This window comes from Heptranchias perlo, chromosome 22 (genome assembly GCF_035084215.1).
Source record: "Heptranchias perlo isolate sHepPer1 chromosome 22, sHepPer1.hap1, whole genome shotgun sequence".
Classification (NCBI taxonomy): Eukaryota; Metazoa; Chordata; class Chondrichthyes; order Hexanchiformes; family Hexanchidae; genus Heptranchias; species Heptranchias perlo.
The window spans coordinates 42,420,361-42,443,643 of record NC_090346.1 but is presented as its reverse complement, the minus strand read 5'-3'; the positions used below and the strand labels follow the sequence as shown (position 1 = coordinate 42,443,643).

Sequence of the window (23,283 nt, the reverse complement as noted above, 5' to 3'; positions counted from 1 at the left end):
CTTGGTCTTTAAATTTAAATGAAAGCAAATTTAAAAATTGTCTTCTGACGATAGTCTGATCGCTTTACATGCCTATGTAGTAAATTTAATGTCTTCCATGTGTACAATGGTGGTTATCAAAATATTTTATATGGGAGAACTAGGTGTCAAACCAAGCATTTGTGGGTGTTTAATTTTCTTTGTTCTAACGATTCAAAGCAATGTCTTACATTTGGAACAATACCATGATCATATTGCATGCACCAAATCATAGGAGCTAAATGTGGTGAGTGACACAGTGCACCAAATGGCATCAGCAAGCTGCATGTTTAACCTCTACTTGAGTAGAGTATGGTTCCTTCCATGAGATACCCCATATTGAGTTCCTGGTATCAGTCAGGTAATCTGCAAGACATACTGAGCAGACATGGGATGGTTCCCAAAGTGAAGGAGAGATAGAGCTTTGGAATAATTATTCTTCTACCCTCTCTGATGCAGGGAGGTCTACGGCAATGGAAGAAAGAGAACTTGTAAACCTCGGGGTGAGGTAACTACAAGGATTGCTGTTTTTTTTCTTTCTAAATACACACTATTTCTTGTTTCGGATTTTATTCTTTGCCTAGATTCAAAATATTAGTAGTTGGGGATGAAGGGAATGAAGACCAGAAGCAGGATGACATCAAAAGGTAATTTATTCATCTTTACTTAAATACACATTTTCAAAGAGCGGGTTCATATATTGAAATGCAAGCAGAGGTGTAGCAAGATTCCTGTATCCATGAAAGTCGGCTTCTGGTCTAGTAGCTCTGTTGCCTTCAAGGGGAGGCACTGTTTTGTCCATTTAAAAAGAACAGTGTCATAAAGAGTTGACACAATAAAACCAACCAAGTTTTTAAAAAAACTGCAGTTGTCAGCAATGGAAGAGTTTGAAATGACTGTCTAGCTGGTAGCGACTCATTTGGCTATAGCAACCTTTGTTTTCTATCCCCTATTGACTAACCAAGCAGTATAAATTGAGCTGTTTTGCTATATAAATGTGTGTCAAACTTTTATAGATTTGAAGGAGCCTTATTCATTTCTTTCCCTTTCGTAGCACCGATGATATCCATTATTTGGTCCTGCAAAATTTCATTCAGAGCACGCTGGCGCTCTCAGATACACAGATGAAATCATGCCAGTCTTTTCAGGTATTTATGTATCTATAGTAGTGAATTTCAGTAAAATCCACAAGAATTCAGTAAGCACAATGTCTTTTTAATGAATCTTTTAATTTTGAATCGGGCTTCTTGCCAAGCTTCTTGTTTAAATCACCTTTTAAGTTAGATATTGAGGAGCTCACTACTAAGCTACCCCATCTACCTGTCTACCACTGCCCCTGTAATATTATTAAATGCTGTGTATTGAATAAAGAATTGTAAAAAAAAAATGTAACTGCTCCGCCAGCGGCTTAACTGGTTAAGGTGGTAAGCGGTTGAACCATGTGGTTATTTCCCCAGACTTTTCATCTATACAAACAATACAAGGATGAAGTGCTGGTGAAAGTGTTCCTAGAGTTCCAACAGCGAAGCTTGGTAAACCGTCGCAGAGTCAGTAAAGCTTTGGGTCCGAAGAAGAGCCGAGCCTTGCCCTTTGCACCAATGTCTTATCAATTGTCACAGACATACTACAGGTATACAGTGAAACTTGTTGAAATGGACATGCTCAAACTCCAAACATTTGTTAGTTTTAGTTTTTATAAATCAGTACCAAATAAGTGTGAGGAATTGATTCTGCAAATTGCAGCAATTCACCGAGCAGAGTGTCACTGGATTTAGTATATTTAGTGAGTTCTATTAGTGTGGTGAATTAGAAACCTACATTTAAGCACACACTTAATCTTTTGGAATTAAGTTCAATTAAAGCTTTTGAAAATGCAATGTGATTTTGTTCAAAAGTTTATCCCAATTGCAGACCTCAAAAGGATTACAGATTCAACAAGTGTTGAACTACTGTGTAGGTCAGGAGTGGTGTAACATATCTTATTTCTACAGAAAACAAATCAAGTTGTGATTGCTATAAAACAACGCTCGCTGTTTGGCTGATGCTGATTAATGACTCACTCTGCATTGGTGGGAATGATGTTTTCAATCACAGTTTCAAATGTTAAAAACCTTGACCTGTAACAGACTACAAAATTTACCTGCTGCTGAGTTTGGTGCACAGGGAAATGCAGATAGCTTTCCTATCGACCTCTATAGGCGTTGCCGTCAAAAACAAGATTGATTATTTCATTAGTTCCGCATGTTACTGATGTACAATAGTGCCTTTGTTTTAAATTCACAGAACTTTTAAATGTTTTGTAATGTTTCATATTGGTGATTTATTCTAGGAATTTCATCTGGCGTTTTCCCAGCAATATTTGTTCGGAGGCGTATAATTTTGTTCAAAAGCTAAAGAATGCAGGGATGGCAGACATCCCCAACACCTTTTCATTCCAGGACAAAGAGACTTCTGTTGAGACGGACATGGTTACCTACCCTCTGGATGGAAATGGTGGCTACTGTGTAGCCACGATATCTTTGTTTATCCTTGGTCTTCTCTCTTTCCACGTCTCAATTCCTGAGCAGATAGTGGTTGTGGACAGCACGCTTGTAGACAATGAAGTTATAAAAAGGTATGGGGATCTGGTTATTATAGATACTTCCCCCTCCCTATCTAACACTGAATTTTGGATACCTAGTATTCATTCTGTAGACCTTTGTAAATCCTGCTATCATTTTTGTATTTTGGCAGTTCTGTTGCCTTTGGGTTAAAACGTTTATGGGTTCATGCTCAGTCTATAGACACGGGGCTCTCTTCTAATCAATGTTCAAATGCCTTTTAAACTGAAATTCAAATTGACTGCGAGGTCCCAATTTAAGATCAGAATTAGCTTCAAAGCTAAAGCTTTTATGCAAACCAAATTAATTCCGCATTTAAAATTGGGAGTTTTTACGTTTTTTAGCTTGTGGTGAACACTCAATTGTGTTTTTGCACAAAAAAAAGAATTGAATTGTCCAACATTTCAAACCCGGCAACTTAAATAATACAGCAAAGTGGGAATTTAGAGCGTTAAAAAAAAATGAATTGTCAGATAATTTGAATTAAGCAACTTTGAATTAAGAGTAGACTGTAAACTGAGTAACTCCCTGGATATTTCATATAGTAGATAAACAATTTACTCATAATTGAAATGGTATGCATAGGGCTCGATTTTCGGACGTCCGAGCCGGCGGGTTCGTGGCGGGGGGGGGCTCCGAAAATTGTGGATTCCCGGGGCAATTAAAGCCGGTGGGATCCCACTTTAACCAATTAATTAGATAGTTCAGGTCGTTTGCAGACCTGATTCGTAGGACATTTTAGGAGGGGTGGGATTTTCAACTCAACTGAGACTGTTTCCCGTACTGGGGGAAACACTCCCAGTTGAAATGGATGTGTTGCAGCCACCAGCCTGTGGCAGCTGCAAAGGTCTATTTGACATGTGGGGTGGGGGGAGACCTCACTCATTGCAGGAGGCCACTCTGTCACTTTGGACAAAGTTTGGCCTCCACCACCCTCCTCCTAACAATAAAATTCACAAACTTGCACACTTACCCTGGTGTGCAGACACATTTACCTACCTAGCGGACCCCCTCAAACGTACATCTTCCGGATGGGGGCTGCCATAGCTGCAGTCATGACCTCCTCGGAGGACGAACAGCCTCGCCGGCCACGCCGTCCACCTCTGACACGTGGAGCTCCACACCACAGTGCTGTGACACATCCACCTGCACAGCAGGAGGGAGGGCAACCGCAGAGAGAGATGCGTCGCAGAAGGCACTACCCTCACCACGGGGTCTAAAGACCGCGGCTCAGCTTCCTGGACCTCTCTGAGCAGCAGTGCACACGGAGGCTCAGAGTCACTCGACATGTAGTCGTGGACATCTGCAGCCTCCTTCATGCTGAGCTGCTCCCGGTTGGCCCGAGCACCATCTTCTTACCTGTCGCTGTCAAAGTCAGCACTGCCCTCAACAACTTCTCCGCATCCTTCGAGGTTGCCACCGGGGACATCGCGATGTCTCTCAGTCGTCTGCACAAAAGAGCCCTGCAAATACACCTACACCCACTCTGCAGTGACACAATGGGTGGCATCAGTTGTGGGTTTTCATTGTGATCCTCAGGAAAGGGCGTTACTGCACAAACCAGACAAGATTTGCAAAGACATGGCAGTCGTGGTGACAATATAATATGTAATGTGAGTTGATCAGAAATCAAATATAAGTATCCTTGTGCATCCCTTTCATGCTCACGACACGTTTGCCTTACGCTTCCTACTACACATATGTGATGCATGCCCTGTGGCTGCAGCACAGGTAGTGGCAGGTTGGGTGAGGCTGATCGTGAAAGAGATGCATGAGAGGGTGAGTATGAGACGGAGCCATGAGATTGAATGAGGATTGGGTTGAGTGGTTGTGGCGGGATGAGTACCGGCGAGGTGAGTAAATGCAGGTAAGATGAGGATGAGCTTTGAGTGAGTGTGAGGAGTGATGTGACAGAGTAGTGTTGGCAGTGCAGAAGGAGATGTGGGGTGGGGGCGGTGATGTGGCAGACGGAGGGTAGGGGAATGAGTAAGTGTACTCACTTCAGCTGACCTACTTAGGTCATTGAAGCGCCTCCTGCACTGTGTGCAGGTGCGTGATATGTTGTTGGTGCAGGTGACCTCCTCTGCCACCTGGAGCCAGGCCTTCGTGGTGGCAGAGGAAGGCCGCTTCCTCCCGCCCGCCGGGGGGAGGATCTTTGTCCTCCTCCTCCTCCTCACCCCATCCAGTAGGACCTGGAATGAGGCATCATTAAACCTGGGAGCAGCCTTCCCCCTGGGCTGCTCCATGCTGTAATTTTGGCTCCTTTCTGCAGCATCAGTCAGTGGAGGACTGCCCCTTTAAATAGGCTGTCAGCTGGAGGAGCCCTATGATGCGGCTGCACAGTCCGCCTGCTGCGCAGTTTTCCAGTGCGAAACCCGGAAGCACAGGTAAGTGACTTCAATTAGGCTGCGATCGCCCAGTCGACCCTCCGCTGCCAACCCGCTTCCCTCCTAAAATCGAGCCCATAGTTACAGGTGATATTATTTTCTGTATTGAGCAACAGGTCAGTTAATATATCTTTGCTTTACCTGACTTAAGTGTCTTAAAAGCCTTTGTATCATTGTGAACAAAATGTTGACAAAATAACCCAGTGCAACTAACTACAAATATTAATTTGGGCAGCATGCACAGAATTTAAACATTTGGCTTACTGAACACTAGTAAAGGATCAATATGGAATGGTCTTGGTCTTTTTGTTTTCAATTTTTTTTATTATTGTGTATAGTTGTAGTTATTTTGTTGCCATGTTGCTGAATTCAGATATGAACAAGGGAGGGAGTGAGAAACAAGTAAATCATGAACAGTGTATGGTGGAGTAGATCTGGACTTCAGCTTTTTTTTGCAAAATATTTTTTCTGCATTAGCTCAACTGAAACAATTTGAACCTTGAATTGACTAATGTAAGGAAAGGATTGATTAACTCTGCTTTGATATTTTTAGGTTGGGGAAGGAAGGCCTAGATGACTATGATGATGACGATCTGGAAGAAACTGGAAATAAGCCAAAATTCGAAGTGAAGGCTCCTCAGGCCTCACATACTAATTACTTGCTAATGAGAGGGTATTATGCCCCGGGCATTGTTAGCACACGCAATCTCAACCCAAATGATAACATTGTAGTCAACTCCTGTCAAGTGAGGTTAAAAGTCCGCTCAACACCAGCTCGTGGATGCTTGAGCACACGTGATGGTGAGTCACTAATCTTTAGAACACTGTTTCTTGTGTTATTGTAGCCATTGAATCTGTCAATTTAAATATCTGTCTTTTTCATCCTGGATTATGCATATGTTTTTTTTCCTTTTTTAATTGGTTGTTTTCGGCCTTTGTTATTAACCAATCATGTTATGCTTAACCTTTTACCCCACTCACATGACACCAAAAAAAAGTCCTGAACACTCCCTACCAAGTTCAGACTGAAGGGAAAGCTTTTGATAATAGCGTTGCTTTAAATGTTGTAAATTCTGAGGTGAGTGGTTTAATCATATGATCCTAGCATCAAAATGGCTGAGAGATTACCTGCACAAACCTGCAACTCCATTTACAGCGCACACAGATATAGAGATAGGTGGGCTTCTGCAAATCCTGGACCCCATTTGAGAAGACCACATCAGTGCCTCTCTCTTGGGCTTGACTTTCTTTTTATTTAATTTTCTTGTTGTAAATCAACTGGCCTCCTTAACACTCAGACCTACCATCCACACATCCCAACATTCAACCTGGCATCAGCATTCACCCTTACCCTAAGCTTCTACATTGGCTTCCACCTCGATTGCCTATCCCACCAGACACATAGTTTGACCATCTATAGACACAGGGCTCACTTCTAATCAGTGTTCAGATGCCATTTAAACTGAGTGAGAGATACAAACTTCAGATCAGAATTAGCTCCATAGACCATCAGTCTCATGTTCCTGACCTTCCTCCACTCCCAGACACCTACCTCTGCTCTTGGGCCGAATGTGATCCAACTCCAATGTCAGGGAGGACCCAACCTTCCTGCCCTTGAGCAGGATCTGATCCAGTTCCATTCACAGACAGGACCTAACCTGCATTATGGCTGTGTAAAATTATACATAAATATGTAATGTTCGATACACAATTTACTTCTGAAATCCATCTTTAATGTCACAAAGTCCCCCTTCAGTGTAGTAATCTCACCATTTACCTCATTGTCCCTGCTGTAGGGCCCAGTGTACAATAGCTTCATTGAAACTGATCTACCAGAGTTTAAAAGCAAATTCGAAAAGTTTCCCTGCAAACTGCTAGATGGAGTCCCACATTGTGGCAGTGAGGATGGTCACTATTAGTGGAAGTGGCAGGGCTAGAGAACTACAAGAGTGAACTTAGTTTATTCAAAGAGCTCTGCCTGCCACAATGATCTAATTGGTACACTTTGGAAACAGGTTGTCTCGGTCTGTGGATGCTGAGTCATTGAATATATTCAAGGCTGAGATGGATAAATTTTTGGACTCTAGTGGAATCAAGGGATATGGGGATCGAGCGGGAAAGTGGATTTGAAGTCGAAGAACAGCCATGATCTGATTGAATGGCGGAGCAGAGTCGAGGGGTCATATGGCCTACTCCTGCTCCTATTTCTCATGAAACTGACTAATTTAAAAAGATGTTATATTCAGTACAGTATTAATGTGCAGCCATTGGATATTATTAATTTGATTAACAAGTGGACTAACAACAGCTAGTGGTAGTAAGAGTGTACTTTTATATTTTGTCTACAAAACCTGCTTTACAGTGGAGCTGTATCATCCTTCAAACCCCATCCAGTAAAAGTCTTTTTTTTAAAAGAGTTTGTTGCTTTTTCTTGATGTTTGTTTCAAACTTAATATTTTCAAAAAGTGAATGATCTCCTTCTGAAAATACCCCTGTAATTTTGTTACCACAATTCTTGCAGTAATATTTGTGATTATGGTTATTGTATCCACTTTGTTTTAATGTCCTTATTGTGAGCAATTTGATTCTTCAATTTAGTTTTTCTTCAGAATGTAACATGGTACTTTTTAATGACCTGTTTCTGAAAGGTTTTTATTTCTGCTATAATTGTTTTGATAAGTGCAGTTAAATCCTAACTACTTTTAACAACCTGGACTCTCTCAAAACAGATTCGGCTGCTTTGTTCCAATCTGCTTCAGGGCCAGATGTTGTTCCTCAATCATTCACGAAGGTGCTGAGGCCCAGCACTGATGCGTATGGTGGAGAGAGCATTAAGAAGCAGTTTGTAGAGGAGCTTGGGTACAGTCCTGAGGACCTGACTGCCTTGCAGGAAATCTGCAATGCAGTTGAAGTGTGCTCTACCTTTGGAATTGAGACGACGAACCTAGGAAAGAAATTTGTTCATTATGAGGAAGCACTGAATGAAAGAACCAGGACATTAAAGCAGTATCTACAGGTTTGTCTTGCATACAAAATATTCATGGTCTTTAGGGACAATGATCCAATTGTTAGATGACTAAATGTATCTAAGAATTAAATAAACTGTAAGATGTTTTTTAAATCTAGAATCCAGTGACAATCTCAAAATTACCTACTGATGAGACCAGTAAATAAGTTGGCTAAGATGATGTATACATTTTTTAAACTTCCTTTTACATAAAGTAATACTAATGATTGCAGTCAAGCAATTTGGCTTTACAGCCAGTGTGTGGTTACTATAAGATATTTTTTTTCTTTATATAATGCACTTATAATATATTTAAATTCTGTCCTAAAAATATCACTTGTAGCATAGTGTTGATAAGCGCACGTCTTGCTAACAGCTAGCAAGACCTGTGCTCCATATTCTCTGGATGTGGGCTTCACTGGCATTTATTGCCCATCCCTAGTTGCCATGAGAAGATGGTAGTGGGCCTTCTTCGTAGTGGTTTGATATAAGTAAGTGGCTTGCTAGGCCATTTCAGAGAGCAGTTAAAAGTCAATCACATTACCATGTTTTGTAATATGTTTTCGCTATTTCCAGCCTAAGTGCTGATGGCATCTCTGCCAGGAAGAAACTGACTTTAAGCTATAGCCTGCATATAGGGGAATCCTGGGTTATCCATAATTGCTGAATGCAATGAGTTGATTAGAAGTAGTTTATGAGGAACGTATAGGACTCTAAAGTTGTTTGATAGCAGTTTCTTTTGTCTTTGTTTATCTCTCTTCCAACCCCTCACCCTTCTCCCAAAATTGGCACCTGTTTTCACACTCTGCTCTTCAGGTGGTCCACAGTCTAGTCCACAGGTATCTCTCTTAATGCAGCTGAAAGTCAGTGCAAGAAGAGATCTCCCCACAGAACTCTGCTTTTTCTCTCTCTGCCACCCTGCCGAGTCTTGATAGAAGATCCATTCCAACTTGGGGAAGAGGCTGTATGCTTCCTAAACTGCTATGCAGTGGTGCTTTCCAGCAAACATGTACTGGAATCTAGTATCCAAAGGGGTTCGCAGTTACTATAGCCAATTCCAAGGCAAACCAGAACAAAACTAACAAGGAGCAATAGATTCCTTTTAGATAACTCAGGTTGTCCTGTATATTTCAGTCAAATTTGGATCAACTTTTATTGACAATGGCTAGTATTACTGGGGTAAAACTGCAGAGTTATATAGTAGGCTAAAAAATTGGATTATTCAGTGACCTTTTCTTAAAATTGTTTGTGTAGTAAGATAATCTTGATGTCTAACCAGTTGGTTACTATGATGTGGAGATGCCGGTGATGGACTGGGGTTGACAATTGTAAACAATTTTACAACACCAAGTTATAGTCCAATGATTTTTATTTGAAATCTACAAGCTTTCGGAGGCTTCCTCCTTCCTCAGGTAAATGTCAGGAGCTCCTTGAAGCCTACGCATTTAAGTGCGTAGGCTTCAAGGAGCTCCTGACATTTACCTGAGGAAGGAGGAAGCCTCCGAAAGCTTGTAGATTTCAAATAAAAATCATTGGACTATAACTTGGTGTTGTAAAATTGTTTACAGTTGGTTACTGTTTCAGCTTTGAGCACTCGAGCTTTTTTTTTTATTCGTTCATGGGATGTGAGCGTCACTGGAGAGGCCAGCATTTATTGCCCATCCCTAATTGCCCTTGAGAAGGTGGTGGTGAGCCGCCTTCTTGAACCGCTGCAGTCCGTGTGGTGAAGGTTCTCCCACATTGCTGTTAGGAAGGGAGTTCCAGGATTTTGACCCAGCGACGATGAAGGAACGGCAATATATTTCCAAGTCAGGATGGTGTGTGACTTGGAGGGGAACGTGCAGGTGGTGTTGTTCCCATACGCCTGCTGCTCTTGTCCTTCTAGGTGGTAGAGGTCGCGGGTTTGGGAGGTGCTGTCGACGAAGCCTTGGCGAGTTGCTGCAGTGCATCCTGTGGATGGTACACACTGCAGACACTGTGCGCTGGTGGTGAAGGGAGTGAATGTTTAGGGTGATGGATGGGGTGCCAATCAAGCGGGCTGCTTTGTCCTGGATGGTGTCGACTTCTTGAGTATTGTTGGAGCTGCACTCATCCAGGCAAGTGGAGAGTATTCCATCACACTCCTGACTTGTGCCTTGTAGATGGTGTAAAGGCTTTGGGGAGTCAGAAGGTGAGTCACTTGCCACAGAATACCCAGCCTCTGACCTGCTCTTGTAGCCACAATATTTATATGGCTGGTCCAGTTAAGTTTCTGGTCAGTGGTGACCACCAGGATGTTAATGGGGGAATTCGGCGATGGTAATGCCGTTGGATGTCAAGGGGAGGTGGTCATTGCCTGGCACTTGTCTGGGGCGAATGTTACTTGCCACTTATCAGCCCAAGCCTGGATGTTGTCCAGGTCTTGCTGCATGCGGGCTCGGACTGCTTCATTATCTGAGGGGTTGCGAATGGAACTGAACACTGTGCAATCATCAGCGAACATCCCCATTTCTGACCTTATGATGGAGGGAAGGTCATTGATGAAGCAGCTGAAGATGGTTGGGCCTAGGACACTGCCCTGAGGAACTCCTGCAGCAGTGCCCTGGGGCTGAGATGATTGGCCTCCAACAACCACTACCATCTTCCTTTGTGCTAGGTATGACTCCAGCCACTGGAGAGTTATCCCCCTGATTCCCATTGACTTCAATTTTACTAGGGCTCCTTGGTGCCACACTTGGTCAAATGCTGCCTTGATGTCAAGGGCAGTCACTCTCACCTCACCTCTGGAATTCAGCTCCTACAAGGCTGTAACGAAGTCTGGAGCCGAGTGGTCCTGATGGAACCCAAACTGAGCATCGGTGAGCAGGTTATTGGTGAGTAAGTGCCGCTTGATAGCACCGGCGCGGACACGATGGGCCGAAGGGCCTCTATCCGTGCTGTATAACTCTATGACTCTATGACCTTCCATCACTTTGCTGATGATTGAGAGTAGACTGATGGGGCGGTAATTGGCCGAATTGGATTTGTCCTGCTTTTTGTGGACAGGACATACCTGGGCAATTTTCCACATTGACAGGTAGATGCCAGTGTTGTAGCTGTACTGGAACAGCTTGGCTGGAGGCACAGCTAGTTCTGGAGCACAAGTCTTCAGCACTACAGCCGGGATGTTGTCGGGGCCCATAGCCTTTGCTGTATCCAGTGCACCCAGCCGTTTCTTGATATCACGTGGAGTGAATCGAATTGGCTGAAGACTGGCTTCTGTGATGGTGGGGATATCGGGAGGAGGCCGAGATGGATCATCCACTCGGCACTTCTGGCTGAAGATGGTTGCAAACGCTTCAGCCTTGTCTTTTGCACTCGCTGGATTCCGCCATCATTGAGGATGGGGATGTTTACAGAGCCTCCTCCTCCTGTTAGTTGTTTAATTGTCCACCACCATTCATGACTGGATGTGGCAGGACTGCAGAGCTTTGATCTGATCCGTTGGTTGTGGAATTGCTTAGCTCTGTCTATAGCATGTTGCTTCCGCTGTTTAGCATGCATGTAGTCCTGAGTTGTAGCTTCACCAGGTTGGCACCTCATTTTTAGGTACGCCTGGTGCTGCTCCTGGCATGCTCTTCTACACTCCTCATTGAACCAGGGTTGATCCCCTGGTTTGTTGGTAATGGTAGAGTGAGGAATATGCCGGGCCATGAGGTTACAGATTGTGCTGGAATACAATTCTGCTGCTGCTGATGGCCCACAGCACCTCATGGATGCCCAGTTTTGAGTTGCTAGATCTGTTCTGAATCTATCCCATTTAGCACAGTGGTAGTGCCACACAACATGTTGGATGGTGTCCTCAGTGTGAAGACGGGACTTCGTCTCCATTAGGACTGTGCGGTGGTCACTCCTACCAATACTGTCAAGGACAGATGCATTTGCGACAGGTAGATTGGTGAGGACAAGGTCAAGTAAGTTTTTCCCTCATGTTGGCTCGCTCACCACCTGCCGCAGGCCCAGTCTGGCAGCTATGTCCTTCAGGACTCGGCCAGCTCGGTCAGTAGTGGTGCTACTGAGCCACTCTTGGTGATGGACATTGAAGTCCCCCACCCAGAGTACATTCTGTGCCCTTACTACCCTCAATGCTTCCTCCGAGTGGTGTTCAACACGGAGGAGGACTGATTCATCAGCTGAGGGAGGGCAGTAGGTGGTAATCAGCAGGAGGTTTCCTTGCCCATGTTTGACCTGATGCCATGAGATTTTATGGGGTCCAGAGTCAATGTTGAGGACTCCCAAGGCCACTCCCTCCTGACTGTATATCACTGTACCGTCACCTCTGGTTGGTCTGTCCTGCCAGTGGGACAGGACATACCCAGGGATGGTGATGGGATGTTGGCTGAAAGATATGATTCTGTGAGTATGGCTATGTCAGGCTGTTGCTTGACTAGTCTGTGGGACACCTCTCCCAATTTTGGCACAAGTCCCCAGATGTTAGTGAGGAGGACTTTGCAGAGTCGACTGGGTTTGGTTTGCCTTTGTCGTGTCCAGTGCCTAGTGGTCCATCTGGTTTTATTGTTATGACTTTTTTTAGTGAGATTTTACAACTGAGTGGCTTGCTAGGCCATTTCAGAGGGCAATTAAGAATCAACCTCATTGCTGTGGGTCTGGAGTCACATATAGGCCAGACCGGGTAAGGACGGCAGGTTTCCTTCCCTAAAGGACATTAGAGAACCAGATGGGTTTTTACGACAATCCGGTAGTTTCATGGCCACCATTACTGATACTAGTATTTTAATTCCAGGTTTTATTTAATTAACTGAATTTAAATTCCCCAGTTGCCGTGGCGGAATTTGAACTCATGATTCTGGATTATTAGTCCAGGCCTCTGGATTACTAGTCCAGTAACATAACCACTGTACTACCGTACCCATTATCATTACTTAAGAATTAAGTTTTTAAATCAGTTGTTGCTTGTTCTAGCTGCTAAAAAGAGAGCCTGGTTATGGGTGAATGCTCCATCTTTGAAAAGTTTGCGTCGGTAGCTCATTCTGCTGTAAGTTTGCCACTCATCAGCTGATCATTAAGGGTGGCTGGTAGCAATTATGGAATAGTCAGAGACTCCAACTAGTGATTCCTGCTTTCCTGACAGAAGGTAACAGTCAGCTTGAAGATGGGGAGGAATCCAAATACGATTCAGAAGTTTCATATTCACACAATGACAGAAAGAATACCTTTGTTGGCACTCTTGTGTCTAATTATTTATCGCAGCTTTTCAATTTCACAATGACCCCAAAAATGTGGCAGTATTGAACTAGGGCAGAATAAATACTCCCTTAAAACAACAACAACTTGCATTTATATAGCGTCTTTAATGTAGTAAAACGTCCCACGGCGCTTCACAGGCGCGTTAGCAAACAAAATTTGACACCGAGCCACTTGAAGTGATATTAGGACAGGCTTGATCAAAGAGGTAGGTTTTAAGGAGCATCTTAAAGGCGGAGGGAGAGGTGGAGAGGCAGAGAGATTTAGGGATGGAATTCCAGAGCTTAGAGCCTAGGCGGCTGAAGGCACGGCAGCCAATGGTGGAGTGATGAAAAACACTAGTCAGATCAAACAATCGCAGAAATTAACAGTATTTTTTCCAATTAAAATTATGGGTTAGAGTTACTGCCCATTCATAGTCAATGGGTGATTTTGTAAATCTGTTTACAAGCTTGAAGAAAGTGATTTTGCAGTTTTGCTTAGAGAAGTTTGATTCAGCGTAACATTTTCCATCGTCTTGCAGGATTTGATTGAGTTGGACCAAATTATCGAAGTTGGTGGCTCGACAGCACGTTTGGTAGCAATAACCCACGCTCACCCATGGCTGCTTCATCCTTTCCGTGTTCAGAAAAGTATCAAGAAAACCGTGCCAACGAGTTCTGCTGAGGTTGGGTCCGAATGTAGGACTGAGGTAAACCATTCAGAATCCAGCGCAAGGAACATCGAGGAAAGCACAGAGGACACTGAAGGCTATAGGGAGAGTGTAAAACCTGATCCTAGCACAACTGCCATGGAGAAAGAAATTGAGCAGCGCAGATTGGAGTCCATTACTGTGCAGAATGAAGCTGTTCAGTTAAGTAGTATCCAGACATTGACTGGAAGCAGAAAAAGGACCATAGAGGAAATTGAAGGTGAAATGATTGACTGTGGGCTTCCTAGTAAAATACCTCATTACGGAGATGAGCCTTCTGAGTTGAGGATTGATTCCTCAGACAGGAGGAAACATCTAGACGGTACAATGGATGAAACAAAGGCTGATGTATCTCAGCGTCTGCCATCTTCTACCTCTTCATCAGGTCACATGGGAAATAAATTAATCAAATCACAGCACCTACAGAGTGGACCAGGAAAGGGAGATTCTGAACAAGGTCAGAATGAAGATCAAAATAAAGATGAAAGTTGTGAGGTGTTTCGCTCTTCACATGACATTAAAGGTCAGCGCATCTCTTCAGAAGTGACCGATGAGAAGCACCGTAGCCAGCCAGGTAAGCAGTCCATGGGAGAAGACGGAAACGGACATTTGAGATTTGGCCAAGACGGGCCTGCAGTAAGTGAGGGTCAGAGTGAAGCGATTCACCCTACAGATGGACAAGTTCTGCTTAAGGAAAATGATTCTGTGGCGAATCCAGAGGAAGATGTACAGCAAGACAAAGAGCTTCAAATAAACAAGGGGAAGGACAGATCCGAGCTTCAGGAGGAAGGTAAACCAAGTCTACAGAGTTTACAGCACGTAACTTGCACTTCGGCACGGCACAGGAACATTGAGTGTTGTTACTTAAAACTAGCCCAGCTTTTGAAATGTTCAGTTGGTTGTCTTTTGCAACTTTGTTTACAGTATACTTTCTGTCCTGTCTATTGTTTGGGGGGAAAAAAGACTTCCTACAGTTTTACAGTGCACTGAGTTGCTTACATTTTCTTAACTTTTAAATTCCTATAAATCTTTTTATAATACTGTAAAATCCTCCAGTAATCAGAACATTAAAATATTTGAATATACCACCATGGAGACAGCTCTGAGCATCTCACGGAACCACAATTAATGGGGGGGGAAAGAAATGTAGGTACACTCTCCAGTTTGAGCCTCACCAACAGAAGGTAGCAACTACAACATCTCCTTGTAAGTGTTGGGGACAATTAGAGCAGAGAATTGTAGCTTGGTGAACTGCAGCTTCTCATGGTGGGCATGAGAATGCACTGTTGGGCATTGACATTCTGGGATCAAGCTGTCAGCCCCTTTTCCCAAAGATTGGGAATTCAGCAGAAGAAAAATTGGGTTAGGAAACGAACAGTAAAGCAGTGCCGAAAGATTTGTAACATATTTCTTTTCTCCTCCTTCAACCATCCTCCCTCCCACCTTGCCACCGGTTTTAAACAATCAAATCGCTCTGCTGTTCTTCAGGTCAGGTCACCGTACACTGACAGTGGTGCCTCTTGCTAGAGCACGGTCCCACTAGACATTTAGTGAAATTGTCTTGCACCTTTGCAGGAGTTGGATCTACAGCAGGAATAATGCCAAAGAGGGACATGCAAGATTGTAAATCTTCATTAAACGTCTCAAGTTTTGTAGCATCATTTTCTTTTTAATCCCTTTTTATTTTGTCATTCTGAACACTCTTATCCAAATTTACTCTGCAACTGACTGTATAGAGCTACGCAAAAGTGGCTTCCAGTAACTGCCTTGCTCGGTAACTGCCAGTTACTTCCAGTGACTGCCTTTAACCCCCCCACCACCCATTGGAAATGCACTGGTTTCTGCTTGTTCTTCCCTCCCACTCCAAGTACCGTGCCACCAAACTACTGTGACCACACACATGTTTATTTTTAAATCTTTTTCTACCTGTTATTTCTGGGTAACAAAAATGCTCAATCCCTGATGTAATTTATGACGGTTGTGGGGCTGGAGAGAATCAAAGTTTCATTTAAGCATGTTCTTCATATTGAAAGTTACAAAACACATGAATGCATTTGCTTTTTTTTCTTTGCATATAGAATTCACATTCAATTTGCCTTTAATCTTTCCCTGTAGGAGATGATACAGTTAAGGAGAATGCCAAAGTGGAAAGTACACGGCAAACCCAATCAGACAGGTAGGTGTTTAACATTATTATAATGATCTCCTGTTGATAGGGGGGAAAAAAGCTTTGGTCAGCAATCTAAATCTCAGTTTATGTACTTGTGGAAAAATGAAGTGTGCTTGTGCTGTATTTAGACCGGATCTAAAATTGTTTGGACTGGGTTGGAAGTGACCCAAATGGTTCTAATCTAGAGCCGCTTCGACTGACAAACCAGGACTATTATCCGAGCTGGAAAATGTACCAATTATGGAAATGATAGCAAAGTCTCCCATGCCTTGCTCTACACCTCAGAATCTCAGGCCAGCCCTCAGGCAACATCTCACCAACCTCCCCAACCATCCCTCTCCCAGGAGGAGGTACAATCATGGGATTCTCCAATCTCGGCCAAGGAGATCCAAGCAGCAGTACAGCTCTGTGACGGGGACCAAAACGTCCCTTTCCAGCAACTGGCAGACAACTCCAGGTGGAACACTGATGCTTTGAAATGTATGAAGTTGTTAAGTGGTCTCAGTCATTCACTCCAAAATTTCAACCGGTATAGTAGAAATTCAAATTTCATTGTGTGCCCAATGTAAGGGACAATTCTGCATTGCCCCTGACTTGTATTGTGGGGCCGTATCAGTGCTGAGGAATGGAAGAATTCTACTCTGGATTCATTGTGAGAGTTGGGCACTCCCAGGCCAGGTGTAATATGAACCAAATGCAGAGCATCACTCCCCCTACGTTGTCCCAGTAGTGTGGCTTCAAGCACAACCTCAGAAAAATGTCTCCAACTACTTCAGTGTCACATTTTCCACAACCATTTCCCTTGTGCCCTCCCTGAGTAAAAGTCTCAGTTAAAACGGAATTACAGGCAGCTTTGTGCTGTGGATCCATATCTACCACCAGCAGAATTGAAACTGCTCAAACTTGTCATCTGGGATCTTTACTTCTCTCAGGCAAGGGAAACTTAAATCCGGTCATTCTGAGCTTGGTTTGAATCCTGGCCTTGGAAGTGAAAGAATAGTGTGTCTACTAATAATCTTTGGAGTGCAGAAACTATTGCATTTGTTACATTTCCTTATACCAAACAATAATGGTGCTTTTTATGAAGTAACTGCTTTTCCGGTTGAATCTTACAGTGAATATGAACAGATTAGTTTTGTCTGCCATCCCTGGAGGATTGTTGATGGGAGCCTGAATAAACCTGTGTGTAAGGGAATGATAGAAGCTGTGCTGTACCATATTATGGCAAAACCTGGCATCACAGAACAGAAACTATTAAGCTACTACAATGCTGTGCTGCAGCCTGTCATTGTGCTGGAATTATTACAGGTGAATGATTGTTTTTTTATTTTGGATGGAGGAGGAGTATAGTTTGAATTGCTGTGGAACTTCGATCCTCTTCCTGATTATTTGCTATAACTTTTGCATGAATCATAGGCTCATTGCACAGCCTGCTTACAATCTCCTCCTGTCAATCATAAATCAGCTTCACAGCCCATGAAAGATTAAATGAATTTAATTGTTCATGTTGTATTTATTTTTATTCCCATGCCTTGCCGTACATGTTAAAACCAAAATATTGGGGGCTCTTTTTATTATCTGCCAATTTCCATTGCTCACCAGGTGGCCCTTCCACATAATAGCAGGTAACTGGGTTCCACAGCACTTGTAATTTTATTCCCTTATTATGTGTGTATGTTTTATAGTTTAAATTTGGCAGTTGTGTTTTTCAGGGTCCACTTTTCCGTAAGTTGTGACCCAAAAAAAATGTTTTCATGAATAGAATAGAATTTTGAAAAGTTATCCTTCACACAGGAGAAGCTCATGTCCAACCATGTTAGTCGCAAACATTTAGGAAAGTTTCCTTGAGTTCTGCCAAAGTAATCACATGAGTATTGACTAAACGCTATGCAGAAAACTGTATCAAGCAGAAGTTGTGTGAAAATAAATTTATTATTTGATAACTGCCAATCATTTTTTTTTGTGATAGTCCTTTAGTGAGTCAATTCAGACATGAGCCAGGGCAGTGCAATAACAGCTACTGCTTAATGTATAGATTTTTTTTCTTCGAAGCTCAAAAGATAGAAAGTGTCTTCTAACAGTGGAGTGTTGTGTCCATAATGACTGCTGTTGTTGATCATTATATCAGTCACCTCTTTAACACTTTTTTTAATCAAAAAAAAGTGGCATATGATTGACTTTGGCTTCCATTAAATGATACTAAAGTCTCGGGCACCACAGGTTGGAATATATAATTTTTGCTGTTTGCTCAATCCTGTAGTATTTAGAGAGTGCAGTTAAAAAGACTGCAGAACAAAAACCTGATGACCTTTGTTATAGTTTTCACCTTCAGAAGTCAACAGTAGTTTGTTGCCCCCAATCAGTTGTTTGGTTAATTGGAAGTAAAAAGAGTTCTGATAGAGGCTCTGCTCTCGATACATTAACCTATCTTCTCTCCTTACAAATGTTAAAGGATCTGCGATTGATTTCCAATATTTTCTGTTTTGTTGTAGGTATTAAAATATTTGTGAGTTTACAACATAGCCTGTCTTGTTTCCAACATGGTCTCTATTTTCATATTGTAACCATTTCTACTTCCCATTACTGACTGGAGATTGAACTTAAAATTTAACAAGAGTGGCATTTTCTCATTTTGAATTTCTGTTCTCATTAACAGGGTCTGGAAACCATTGGCTGCATTAGAAAGCGCTGCTTAACCAAAGCCAGGCCCGTGTCTTTGTTCTCCAGTCCCATAAGTTCTTTTGAGGTGGAGGATCACAAATTGTCTGAGAGCTATACTGTTTTTTATGAACCTACCATAGACTGTATTTTAAGACTCAGCAAAGTGTTTCCACATGAACCGAACTGGAATAAATGGATCCAATAACGCCACAGTTCAAGGATTACTTTTCAGTGTTCACATGAAGAATGTTTTCTACAGGTGCTGACTGCTCCTATAGATGATCTCAGAAGTTTGCAAACTTGCACGACCTATTTGTTATCAAACAGCTGAAGTTAAATTGATAGGGAAATAACTGTGGATTACACTTGGGAGTAAAGAAATAAAATTTTTTTACTGAAATTTATATTATAGATTGCTCTTCAAGTTGTCGTGCACCTCATGTTTTCTTGAATTGGTTTGACTACAGTATATTAATTAATTTTATTTCCTCACATAATTCATCTTCAAAGGCTTACTAGTTGCTGCTACAAACTTGTAGGAAAACTGCCATATACAGTATTTCACAGACAGTATTTGACAGAATCACAGAGTCTACAACCTTTAACACAGTAAAACGTCTCAAGGCACTTCACACGAGTGTTATCAAACAGATACTGACATCGAGCCAAAGCAGGAGAAATTAAGGTGATCAAAAGCTTGGTTAAAGAGGTAGGCTTTAAGGAGTGTCTTAATGGATGCCGAGAAGTATGGGGAGGGAATTCCAGGGCTTAGGGCTGAGATGGCTGAAGGCAATGGTGGGGCGAAGGAAGTCAGGATACACAAGAGGCCAGAATTGGAGGAGCGCAAAGTTTTCAGAGGATCGCAGGGCTGGCGGAGGTTACTGAGATAGGAAGGGGCGAGGCCATGGAGGGATTTGAACACAAGGATGAGAATTTTAAAATAGAGGCATTGGTGGACAGGGAACCAATGTAGGTCAGCAAGCACAGAGGTGATGGGTGAATGGGACTCGCAGCTCTAGGAGTTAATAATTTGAGGCCTAGCCTGGCTGACTTGAATAGGTTTAGTCAACCAAGAGTAACCAGGATGTGGAGATGCCGGTGATGGACTGGGGTTGACAATTGTAAACAATTTTACAACACCAAGTTATAGTCCAACGATTTTATTTGAAATTTACAAGCTTTCGGAGGCTTCCTCCTTCCTCAGGTAAATGTCAGGAACATTCCTGACATGTTCCTGAAAATGTTCCTGACATTTACCTGAGGATGGAGGAAGCCTCCGAAAGCTTGTAAATTTCAAATAAAATCGTTGGACTATAACTTGGTGTTGTAAAATTGTTTACGAGAGTAACCAGCTGAGCATCCACTGTAGAAAGGAATAAAAGTAGGCTCATGGATGAAAGGATGAATGTCATGCCCTTATTCTTCCATCTAGGCGCTAATGCTCCATTTCTGGTACAGTACACATGCTTGCTGATTGCATAAATCAGGCTGAAAGGTTGAATGAGATTTTTTTTAGGATGGCTTGGTACTGAACCATATAAACATATGAAAAGACCAGGTGATCCATCGAGCTTGTCCCATCTCACCACATTAACTTCCACACACCATCGCCCCCATTCTTCTCTTTCCCCCCCCCCCCCCCCAAACCTCTACATATAGTCATGCAAAATAAGAGGAAAAATACTTACTTTATATTTAATTGTCCTTCAAGCGTGTGTCCTCCACTCATCATTTCCATCTACTGTCCTTGAGGAGCTCGCAGGGTAATGTGTAAAGGGAGGATTTTTCATCCAATGAACAATTGTAGCTGTGATGGCTATTATGCCACAAAATGTTAATTACTTTTGTGTCTTCACTATGTAGCAAGTTGCTATTCTAATCTTCAGCATAAGAAAAATAGTGAAATGGGAAAAAAAATTAAGGATCTTGTGCAGCTCCTGATGCTTATTACAGAATCTTGGACAAGCCGGTTGCATGAAGAGAAAATAAAAAATGGAGATTAAAAGAAAGTTCTAACGAGTTACAACGATGCATGTGTGTTCACTTTCAGATAATGGTTTATTTGGGGTCCAACCGATAAGAGCTCTAAAAAGCACCAACACTGCCGCTGAGCTATTCTAAGTCCTTAAAAGAGGCTGACTTGGTAGATGCAGCGTCAAATTGGGTCCTTCTCCAGCAGGAAACTCTCCCTTTTGGCTGATGGAAGGACTAATCCAGTGAATAAGCAACCCCCACCAGGATGGCCTGCAAAGCCCCCAAAAGAAAGATTACTGCCGCCTGCACCTCCACACCCTCACTATGATCCCCATCACTGCAGGACTCAGTGGGAATTACGGAAGCTTTCACATTGTAGGATGCCTGGTGGTGGGGGTTGTTCCGACTTGAGAGGCTTAAGTAATTGGTTCCGAGCAAACTAATGTTCAGCAGCAAAATACTGTGGATGCTGGAAATCTCACATTAAAAACAGAAAATGCTGGAAAGCACCCAGCAGGTCAGGCAGTATCTGTGGAAAGGGAAACAGTTAACGTTTCAGGTCGATGTTCAGAATCTTGAATGAACTCGTTGCTAGTGCATTCCTTGGCACAGGATTAGTGAATTCACTTTATTGGTGGATACAGAGGGCTTGAATTTGTTAAAAAGGACAGTGTCCAAGGTATTTTTTTAAAATTCCCCCAGGAAGTATGGGAATGTCCTAATGGAATTAGAGGTGGGATATCGTTAAATGAGTAAGTAAGCACCCACCTAAGGAAGGTTACCTACCATTCTATCAATCTGAAGTTGTTAAAAAGTGGAGTTGACCCAGGGCTAAGTGCTGTGTGCACAATTCTCTTACCCATAGCATGTACAGCACAGAAACAGGCCATTCGGCCCAACTGGTCTATGCTCCACACTAGCCTCCTCCCACCCTACTTCATCTCACCCCATCAACAGAGCCTTCTATTCCTTTCTCCCTAGCTTCCCCTTAAATGCATCTATGCTATTTGCTTCAACTACTCCATGTGGTAGCAAGTTCCACATTCTAACCACTCCTGGGTAAAGAAGTTTCTCCTGAACCATGTGATTGAGGATGTGTAGCTACATTGTTTCAATTTACAGCAGCATTTTTTTGAATCACATCCTGCCTCGCATGTTTTTTATACCATGTTTAGTACCACACATTAGATCTAACTCGCTACATCTTACACTTCGCATAGTCAAAGGCAACAGATAAATACTGTGGCTACGAGAGCAGGTCAGAGGCTGGGTATTCTGCGGCGAGTGACTCACCTCCTGACTCCCCAAAGCCTTTCCACCATCTACAAGGCACAAGTCAGCAGTGTGATGGAATACTCTCCACTTGCCTGGATGAGTGCAGCTCCAACAACACTCAAGAAGCTCGACACCATCCAAGATAAAGCAGCCCGCTTGATTGGCACCCCATCCACCACCCTAAACATTCACTCCCTTCACCACCGGCGCACTGTGGCTGCAGTGTGCACCATCCACAGGATGCACTGCAGCAACTCGCCAAGGCTTCTTCGAGAGCACCTCCCAAACCCGCGACCTCTACCACCTAGAAGGACAAGGGCAGAAGGCGCATGGGAACAACACCACCTGCACGTTCCCCTCCAAGTCACACGCCATCCCGACTTGGAAATATATCGCCGTTCCTTCATTGTCGCTGGGTCAAAATCCTGGAACTCCCTTCCTAACAGCACTGTGGGAGAACCGTCACCACACGGACTGCAGCGGTTCAAGAAGGCGGCTCACCACCACCTTCTCGAGGGCAATTAGGGATGGGCAATAAATGCTGGCCTCGCCAGCGACGCCCGCATCCCGTGAACGAATAAAAAAATGTTTGAAGCGAGTTGTCAACGACTTTGATTGTTGAATGTGTATCAATGGGGCGGAGTCACTCACTGTTGAAAGGGTTGGGGGGGGGGGGGGGGGAAGAGTCCGGCTCTGAATAATTTGTTGGAGACTAAACCATATTGTTGGACTCGATTCCGTTGGTTAAATTACCACGAAAGTGGTAAAACTCAGTAGCTGGGCTTGCAATTTCACACCAGTGGGCTTTGCACTGGATGCAGTGTAACTACAGTCTGCTGCAAATTTTATATAAACTTATTATAATACATTGTTTTAGTGTCCGGAGAAAGCAGACCCTCCCAGATACTGTCCCACATTTAAAAACCTCAGTCGGCCATTGAGTACACGTATACAATGCAACTCCGCCATTGAACTCAGTGCTGGCACAGCCGGAAGTATAACTCGAGCCGAGCTCCACTGCATCAGACCCTACAAATCTGAGTCGGGCTATAAAATAACCGCTGTCTGAGCTCACATTGTAGCAGATTTACAAATCCCGACTCTTTTTAAAAAGTAAAACTAATCTTAAAAAAAACTAGGGCTGGATTCAGGATGAAATCGTGCCATCAAACTCATCAATGCACGAATTCCCGTGACTATTACCACTAGGTACCCTGGCTTGGAAATGAAAGTTCAATTTATTTATGGGTAAGGCAGTGAATGTCTGCTATACAACT

At 43.1% G+C, this 23,283-nt stretch overlaps 1 protein-coding gene across 3 annotated transcripts in view; it reads left to right on the top strand.

The window, feature by feature from the left end:
- LOC137340707 (general transcription factor 3C polypeptide 1) overlaps positions 1–19,161 on the top strand; it is a 56,574-nt gene extending 37,413 nt beyond the window's left edge. For all 3 annotated transcript variants that reach the window (XM_068003393.1, XM_068003392.1, XM_068003391.1), the window contains exons 28-37: positions 603–665; positions 1,073–1,166; positions 1,476–1,648; positions 2,348–2,632; positions 5,559–5,806; positions 7,735–8,021; positions 13,759–14,716; positions 16,042–16,102; positions 17,212–17,404; positions 18,753–19,161. In XM_068003393.1, coding sequence (XP_067859494.1) covers positions 603–665; positions 1,073–1,166; positions 1,476–1,648; positions 2,348–2,632; positions 5,559–5,806; positions 7,735–8,021; positions 13,759–14,716; positions 16,042–16,102; positions 17,212–17,404; positions 18,753–18,962 — 2,572 coding nt within the window. In that variant the 3' untranslated portion in view covers positions 18,963–19,161. The remainder of the gene's footprint in view (positions 1–602; positions 666–1,072; positions 1,167–1,475; positions 1,649–2,347; positions 2,633–5,558; positions 5,807–7,734; positions 8,022–13,758; positions 14,717–16,041; positions 16,103–17,211; positions 17,405–18,752) is intronic.
- Positions 19,162–23,283: the final 4,122 nt, after the last annotated feature.